Here is an 8,688-nt window from a genome sequence, read left to right as displayed (position 1 = left end):
AGCCTTCTTGTCACCCCTTGTGGCCGGCAGTGTACATTGTAGGAGGCCCCTCAGCAGAGTTGTGTTCCCTGCACAGAATGGCCAAATTTTCCGAAACAGCACCAGATCTCAATCGGATGAACCAATGCAGTCGCTTCGCCAGCTGATCGTTCATGTTACCGTGTTGAACAGCTGCAGGCTTGCGATGGTATACGCACAAAGCACCTTTTAGACAGCAGATAAGAGATCATCACCAGTATCAGCGAAGCTGTGGCGTCTATAAGAGGCTCCAAAATTTCCAATGCAGATCCCCCGAGCTGTACGACAATCAGAGCTTTAAAACTCAATCTGTGGGCGATTATGGAGGCTGAGCAGTCCGTAAGATCTAGAAAGCCTCCCTAGATTACCAACAATATTGACTTGATGCTGTAAAAATGATAGGGAAGAATCAGATTAAAATGAGTTGCAAGGCAGTAGAGACTGGCAGCTTTGTGCAACAAAGTCTGTTTGAACCCCCCTGCACCCTATTCAAACGAATTTCAACTGCATGCGCTGCTCTACGACCTAAAAAGAATAATTCCCAGGTCAAAACCTGCAGCTATCTTGGATCTTCGCGGTGTTCGCGTTCGGTAAATCCTTGGCGACAGAGGAAAAGTCACACCTGAGGGACGATTTGGAGCGCACTTCCCTCTCGCCCGGAGGTATGCTACAGGCTGAGGCAAGATCGTGTAACCCAATTTGTTTTCAAGGTCAAGTCTGCACTTAGGACGGTGGATCTGAGGATCCTAGGCCTACTTTTCAGTGTACCAGCGTTTGCTTTCCGTTCCGCAGGAACGCCCCGGGGCCCCCAATCGAGTCAATCATGCAAGGAGCTGATGAAGGAGACTGCTTCCAGGGCAGCTTTGACTACCATAATACTTTTGAGCCTCTGCGGATGTTCATTGTTCTGTGCACTGATGGGAATGTCACGACATCCCTTTGCAATATCTTGCACCAGAGTGCTTTCCAATGATGCAATGGATGCGGCCGCAGGCATGCATGCGCATGTGCATTCATATAATCATGCGCATGCGATCGTTCAGCCAGCGCTGGGCCAGGATCAAGAAATCTAATAACTTTCATGAAAGTTACAAATGGCTGCTGCATGTCAGGTCACATGCTCTGAGAACACTTGTACCTTAATGTGCACAAAAGCTTTCTTGAATTCAAACCTTCAAGGCATGCAATTTTGGGAACGAATGTGAATTCTTGAAGGCTGCACACCTGTGCACTCAAATTCAGGTTCAATTAATTAATATGTATTATATGTTATATACTATTATATTATTATATAATTTATTAAAATTTGCTAGCAAGAGCACAGCGCTGTCATTGAGCATCCTCCAGACCTAAAGAGTGTTCCTGGAACAGTGAGTATCAATCGTGTTGTCGCATTAGAGCATGCATTACTAATTTAGTAGACGAATCTACGACAGAGCACATCGTACACGGACAAGTGCCCAGTGGCCAGTCACAGCAACATGCAACAGTCTTGAGGGAAAATAACGCACGAGAAATAATATTGTTCCTGATCAGCTTCGGCTGCTGAATGGCAGCAGGACGTGCCAGGGAATTGAGAAGCAATCCTTCACTCATCTCTCTACTGTACATTTGCCCTGTGACACTCAGCACTTTGTCCCCGCTGCAACATTTGCTGCCGAGGTCACAAATTCCAGCACAGTGCATATTGACGCATCTGGCCTGGTCAGTAGCTCCCTCACAGTACCTGTGCACCCAAAGCTTGCCATGAGCATCCGCCCAAGTACACAACTTCATTAATTAACAGCCCGGCAGCGGATTTTGGAAGTCAATACTGGATTGATCACCTTTGTCAATGACTGGCTGCTGCACCAAGCCCATGAGTTGTTTCAGGGCAGCCTGCTCCTGTTCCAGCTGAGCAATCTGCAAAGCACCTCTGATCAGGGAAAGGTTGAGCTGACTTGAAGATTGCACAGCAGAAAGGTCCATGGATCCCAGAAAAACAGAGGATAGAATATGAAATGGCAAATAAGTGGGCAGCAAGACCCACCTGGTTCCTAAGAGCGTTCTCATTTGCTTTGCGCTTTTCATAGGACGCCAGAGCTGTGATCCTGTTCCGTTCGCGCCTGTCAAAACACATTCCCTCCATATGAGTCAAAGGGAAAGTTCATGTGGGTTGTTCCTCTGCCGTTTCCTCAAGTAGGTTGATCAGGCAGGGACTGGCAAAACTTGGAAGCTTCCTGAGATATTTCCGGAGAAGAAAGAGCAAGAGCGGGGGAATGTGCACCTGTGTGCGATGGCCTCTTCGGCAGTGAGAAATTGGTACTTGGGCTTGGCACCCCTCGTCCTCTTGCGCTTCTCCGAGTCGACACCGTTGATGTGGCCTGCCATCGCCGCGGCCGCCTGCGCGTCCATTGCACCTGCACCAACCAAGCATGGCATTCTCGCAAAATTCACTCCTTCCGACCTGGTCAGAACTGCTCAATATCCAAGCATCCCCATAAGATACGTTGGCACAGGGTCCATGTTGATCAAAAAATAATATGGCCACTGACAGAGTCTGTGCAAGGTCATGCTTGCACAACAGCAGCAGCAGCTGCACCTGGCAAGAGCGGCAGGGTGGTGTCGTAGCGCCGCGGCCGGCCGCGCTTGCGCTGCCCGGTGCCGCCGGCCGCAGGGCCGTTAGCCGCCGTCGGCTGCTGTGCGCGCAAACCCGATGACCCCTTCTGGGCATCCACAAAGCTGCCCGCGCTGCTGTGTGAGGAGCCCGCCCGCAGCAGGGGAGCTGGCAGTTTGTCTTCCCCTGGCAGGCCGGCAGCTGCGCTCGGCACAGGTGCGTGGCAGCTGCGCGCAGAGGCATCGCCGCCGGATGGCGCGTCAGCGACGCCCAGCTCCTGGCACGCCACGTCCAGGCACATCAGCAGATCCTCCTCACTGAAGTCCGACAGCTCCGGTGTCCGCTGTGGCGGCGCAGCCAGGGAGTCACATGCGGCGCCGCCGACCGGGAAGCACCAGTCGGCGTCGCCGATACACCCTGCGTTCATGCTGTGGGGCTGCGCCTTGGCCATGCTCTGCGTTTCCTGAGTCTGTTGCTGCTGCTGCTGTTGCTGGCCCACGCGCGAGCTGGCGCTGCAGCCGCTCTCATCGCTCTCGTGCCCTGAGAAGAGTCCCTCCATGGGGTCCTGCACCCCCTCCAGAAGGCTGTCCAGGTCGAACCAGGCTGCAGGCTCCTCGCAGCCGCCACACAGGCCGCAGCCGCTGAGCTGCAGGCCCTCCCCTAGCAGCTGCTTGGCCTCCGCTTGCTGGCCGCTGTGTGTGTCGCTGCCATGCTCAAGAAGAAGCACTGGAGCTGTGGTCTGGGAACCCTGGGTACCTGTGCTCTCAGACCTGTGGTTTGCCAGCAGCGAGGCCCTCAGCGAGCCCCTGTGGGACCTGCAGCACCGGCACAGCAGGATGCTTCCCGTCGCGCGCATTACCGCGGACCGGTCTTGAGGGTATGATCTCAGCTTTGCGAGCTTGAAATCCCGCGCAGCACCCCTAGCATCGCTCTGGTGTCAGCAACCATGCAGTCCGGCACCAATCAAAAAATACTATGCATAAACAATGTTGCAGGATGCTCACAGAAAATAAAGGGAAAAAAGGACAGAGTCCCCCAGACGAACACTCACTTCCTTCTGTGGGGCGTCAGCTCTCCCATTTGCGGCTGATACGAGGCCTCAGCGGTCCCTGCCTCCAAAGCTGGGATCTCCGAGCTGCACATGCACAGCCCTGGAGTTCATGCACAGACATTAGTCCACAGCAAGAGACATCCCAAAATATTCTCCGAATGACGGCATTGGTTAACATTAAGTCAATAATATTGGACAACTCATTCCAAAATTTGTGCAGCACTGCTGTAGCACTCTAGGACGACATTGCACTGATCTCTGCAGAAATGTGTGCATTCAAATGCACCCAGCCTACAGAGCCCTTTCATTACCTGTCGTCCATAGCGCACGCAAGACACGCTTGCACCCAGGTGCATCAGAACCATAACAAATCGAGGCCTAGACGTCAAGATGGGACCTGCAGGGAGCACCAAAGGGGTGCGCGCATTCCCGACGCAGCCATAACGCTGATCCGGTGGTAAGGGTATGATCTCAGCCAAGGGTCAAATGAACCCAAGGCACCCCTTGCGCGCCCTTGCATGTCAGAATGATGCCAATGTCTGTTGGAAAATACTGCAGAACGCATCATTCTGGTTCCTCACTAAATTTTGATTCTATAACATCTCATGTGTAGCTAGGTCGCTAGAGGGATGCTGTGCAGCATCGCTCTGTACCAGGTCCATGTCGCTGACGCCAATCCAAGAGAGTATCTTTATGGGGAATCAAACAAAATTCGCCGCTGTGAAGGTACCTGAACTTGGCAGGAGAACAGTATCTGTATTGATCAGGAAACCTCTGCGATTGGAAACCCTCGGCTTTGTTCCATTGCGTCCAACACCCATCGTCTGTGACATCCTCCATTTCACCCGTCTTCAAAAGGATGAGACCTGGAGTGGCACAGATGAAGCTCAGTAACCGCACGGACAGGGCCACTCTTATCCATCTGACCCTGACAAGTCTCCAACACGGCGCCCTCCAATTGGGATGGGGCTGTTCGGACGCTAAGGTCTGATAATCACTACAAGCGATCTCAAGGATGGATTCGGCGTGTAGCATAGCCAGCACGCGGGCCTCCGTACTCACCCTAGGTGTCGGCCAAGTCAGATGGCCGTCGTATCGGCAGTTTTCTGCCCCGGAGCAACGCATAGGCCGCTCACGCGGGCGACACTACGACAGTTGCGCCGGTCGGATGAATGATAAACTTGCTGTTGAGCTTTGCCTTACTTTTTCACGTGCTTTCGCTAGCTTTCAACTAAAAGGTCCCAAAAAATCCTAGCTATAGCTCCTAGTTTGGCTTTGCCCAAGATAGTTTCAGTCAAGTTTGAGTGGGGAACTTAACGAAATCAAGGCTCAGCGTCAAATATGTGTCACTGGGTCAGGAAAGCCCTTCCCTGTTTTGCCGTTTCTTACACGTCCACTCTCTCAGTACCCATGGCAGTTTTCGATGCCTTGATGATCTCAAGAGACATTGACCATATGAGCCACCTTGTCGCAGCAAACATCAAGCAAGAATCTTTGGTGACGTGAAAGGCACCTCCGAAAATCACAGATAATTTACCAGCTCTAAGTGGGCATGAAGAATAAAACCATTGACATGCAGGGACACCAAAGCTCAGGCACGTCTGTCCTTTTGAATGGATCCAACGGATGTTTGATCAAGTATAACGTCACATGCCACCTAGCTGCTGACGTGCCTACCTGTGTGCTCAGATCAAGAACGTGAGGCTCCATTCCACGAGCACCCTCCTCGTCAGGGATGCCTCTCAAGCCTGAAACGCGCTGCGAAACGGCTGAAACGGAATGTTTACGCTCTGCATCTGTAAGCCAACCCCATCCTCATATTTGTTGCTGATATGGCTCACCAGATATGTCCACTTGAATGCCAATTGTCCCCAGTTCCTAGCTAGCTATAGCTGAAAACGGAGCGTGTGCCGCAGGGCTGTTCAGGATCCAGATTGTGGATGGGCCCCACGGCTGCTGGCTGTAATTGTCGTGGCGTACGCCGTTAGCCCCATTGTAAGCTCCTCACCCGCACTTCCAGCACTGATCAGCGCACCAACACGCCAAGCTCCACACCATACACCTCAACATTCATATATAGAAGCTTTGCACACAAGATTACCGGGGCAAAGTATGCTTTATTTTCCCTTTGCCCAAGCCCTGCCTGTCTTTTACGCATCCCTGCTATGCATGCTGTGCTCAGGTTGCAACCAGATGACCTCCATTTAGGAGGTCATCTGGTTGCTAATGGCCAGAGGAAAACAAAGTTGCTAAGTATCAGTGCTGCATGGCGGGTGCAGGACCTCATACCAGACTTCATCCCCATCCTGGGTATCCTGGATGATCTAATCCTGCTGCCGGGCCTGATCTGGCTCGCCATACATCTTATCCCCGAGGACGTGTGGCAGCACGCGCTGCAACGCGCAGAGGACGAGCCGCTGTTGCTGGCGCAGAACTGGGTGGCAGCGGTCGCGATCTTTGTCATGTGGGATGCGCTGCTGCTCTTTGCAGTCTACATGGCAGTGGTGCACTTTGGGACGCCCTTCTGGCGGCAGCGCTGGTATGTGTGGGTCAGCGTGGCTGCTGCGGTGCTCATAGCTGCCGAGGCCGGCTGGTCGGCGTACCAGCTAAGAGCGGAGAGGCGCGCTGCAGAGGCTCGGGAACAAGCGCAGGGCAATGTGAGCGCAAGCCTCTTGGCGAACGAGTCTGCAGACAGCATTGTATAGGCATCCTGCTGCTAAGTCTAGTGGATAAACGTGCTTGCAGGCCAGCTGATGCTGTGCTGTTGTGCGTGGAAGGTACTTCATGCTACGCCCCTGAAGCAGCCATTTGATTCCATTGAAAAACAAGGAAAATGGGATTTTTGGCATTTGCCTGACCAGTTTTCAAGTCACTTATGTGCTGTGCACATGTGTTTCCTTTCTTGTTTCAGTGCCAACAAGTATGCAGGAAGTATGCCTCCAAAGTAGGCCGTGTCTGAAGGGTCGTGGCTTTGTCTGTCTGTTGCTGGCTTTGCTAGATTTAAGAACATGCAGGCCTTTTTGGGGCCTTTTTATAGATGTGAATACTTTTCTCATAGGAAAGAGTAGTAGCTGCAGGTTTTGCAAGGCTTTGTTTGTGCTTTTGCCAGTGGTTATATAATACTGTGCAATTTTGTATGCCCACTGCACAGTTTTACAAGATCTTGGTGAGAGCGCTTGCAAGTACAACATGTAGTACACTGTACACATGGCATGTTGTCATGATCAGCAATCTCAGTCTTTACCTTGAGGTCCATGTGATTGACCATCATTGAGGACTCCACAGGACACTTCGTTCAGCTAAAGGCAAGAGAATTGATCTTGAGCTAGAGCTGTGACTGGCTATATAGGAATCCGGCATATATCAAGTGCTGTACTGCCACGTGGCGCCATATGGCACTTGCTATATCTTCCAAACAGGGTTTAATGGTTTGGCATGCAATGTCATTGCTGTGCCCACAATTCATATCAATCTGAATATCAGCGTCTGCTCCGCCCATGCATGATAAACACCGCGCCCTTTTGATAATAATTGCCTTGAGTTATTTTTCTCCTGCAGCCAGCTGGAGCTGGATTGGCCAATTGTGTACACATGCCATGCCACAGTGTGTTCGCCACTCTGAGTAAAATGATGGTATCATGCACAGTAAACACCTTCAAATACATGTACGTGTGAATCAGGGGTTCTACAGCTTCTCCATCGACACGCCATCTAGCTGTGATGCCTGGTCAACCTCACGTCAATCACAGCACCGCTTTTCCAGCTGCAGGTCATGACACGTGATCACATGTATTCACAAACTTTGTCTTCAGCACTCATCTACAATGTAATAAAATACACGAGGCTCCAGTAAGTTGGACATATTCTATAAAGGAGAATACTGCTGGCCCAGTCCAGGACCGCATGGGCGACTAGGAGTCCTTGTGTGACACGTTGTGTCCGACAGAGTATGGCTGAATGTTGTTCATGCTGGCCTGGGACTGGCCAATGATCCATCAGAGGCACTTGCAGAACGGTTGCAGATGGGTTTTCCAAATGTTGGGTGGTGTTAAAATAACACCGGTTTTTTTTGTCAGGAGTCAATATGTGCAGCAGGGCCGCCCAGGGCTTAGGCGCGCTCGCCACGGATGCGGCGGGCCAGCTGGATGTCCTTGGGCATGATGGTCACGCGCTTGGCGTGGATGGCAGCCAGGTTGGTGTCCTCGAACAGGCCCACCAGGTAGGCCTCAGCAGCCTCCTGCAAGGCCAGCACTGCGCTGCTCTGGAAGCGCAGATCGGTCTTGAAGTCCTGGGCGATCTCACGCACCAGGCGCTGGAAAGGCAGCTTGCGGATCAGCAGCTCCGTGCTCTTCTGGTACTTGCGGATCTCACGCAGGGCCACGGTACCAGGGCGGTATCTGCAAGCAGTGATCTTGGTTGTTGACATCGCTGCTCACAATAATCAAAGATAGCCAACGACTGCACATCGATATCAAATGTAATCTGCAAGGCTAGAGGCAGGAAGAAGTTCGTGGACAATTATTGTTGACCACGTTTGAGCAGTGCAAAGCCCAAAGCAGCTTGCAGGAAACAAATTCTGACATCAATCAAGCCCATCGCCATACAAAGGCAGTCTAGATAATGTCTCGGGAGCCTGCGATGAAGAATAGCGAGCAGATAACAAAGCACACCTGTGGGGCTTCTTCACGCCTCCGGTGGCGGGTGCAGACTTGCGAGCTGCCTTGGTGGCCAGCTGCTTGCGGGGCGCCTTTCCTCCGGTAGACTTGCGGGCGGTCTGCTTCGTGCGAGCCATTGCAACTGCTGGTTCTCAGGAATACAACAGGCTTGTCTGATGTGCTGGAGAGGAGAAAATAGCTTTTGCTTAAAAACAGGAAACTGTTGCCTTTTGAGCTGAAGCCTGTGAGGTGATAGGGAAATGCCATTGAAAAATCAAAGTTTCCGGACCGCCATTCGGCTGATGACATTACTGGCCTCTTATTGGCTGAAAGAGGCACCAGCCAATCAGAGTCCAAAGATGCACATG

At 52.0% G+C, this 8,688-nt stretch overlaps 3 protein-coding genes across 3 annotated transcripts; 1 reads left to right on the top strand and 2 right to left on the bottom strand.

The window, feature by feature from the left end:
- Nucleotides 1-1,242: 1,242 nt before the first annotated feature.
- On the bottom strand, nucleotides 1,243-2,392 carry COCSUDRAFT_33567 (hypothetical protein). Its single transcript, XM_005646359.1, has 4 exons — nucleotides 2,285-2,392; nucleotides 2,048-2,123; nucleotides 1,845-1,920; nucleotides 1,243-1,744 (listed from the first exon to the last, which is right to left on the bottom strand). Exons 1-4 carry the CDS (start codon nucleotides 2,386-2,388, stop codon nucleotides 1,644-1,646), a joined length of 357 nt encoding a protein of 118 aa, XP_005646416.1. The 5' UTR covers nucleotides 2,389-2,392; the 3' UTR covers nucleotides 1,243-1,643.
- A 2,356-nt stretch (nucleotides 2,393-4,748) lies between these two features.
- On the top strand, nucleotides 4,749-6,370 carry COCSUDRAFT_56320 (hypothetical protein; the record flags this gene model as incomplete). The annotated part of the gene is made up of 3 exons (XM_005646358.1): nucleotides 4,749-4,828; nucleotides 5,582-5,660; nucleotides 5,945-6,370. 3 exons carry the CDS (start codon nucleotides 4,749-4,751, stop codon nucleotides 6,368-6,370), a joined length of 585 nt encoding a protein of 194 aa, XP_005646415.1.
- A 1,403-nt stretch (nucleotides 6,371-7,773) lies between these two features.
- COCSUDRAFT_42902 (histone H3) lies at nucleotides 7,774-8,457 on the bottom strand (the record flags this gene model as incomplete). Its single annotated transcript, XM_005646357.1, has 2 exons — nucleotides 7,774-8,062; nucleotides 8,336-8,457. 2 exons carry the CDS (start codon nucleotides 8,455-8,457, stop codon nucleotides 7,774-7,776), a joined length of 411 nt encoding a protein of 136 aa, XP_005646414.1.
- Between the last annotated feature and the right edge of the window lie 231 nt (nucleotides 8,458-8,688).

This window comes from Coccomyxa subellipsoidea (genome assembly GCF_000258705.1).
Source record: "Coccomyxa subellipsoidea C-169, whole genome shotgun sequence".
Classification (NCBI taxonomy): domain Eukaryota; kingdom Viridiplantae; phylum Chlorophyta; class Trebouxiophyceae; family Coccomyxaceae; genus Coccomyxa; species Coccomyxa subellipsoidea.
This window is presented reverse-complemented; position numbering and strand designations above follow the sequence as displayed.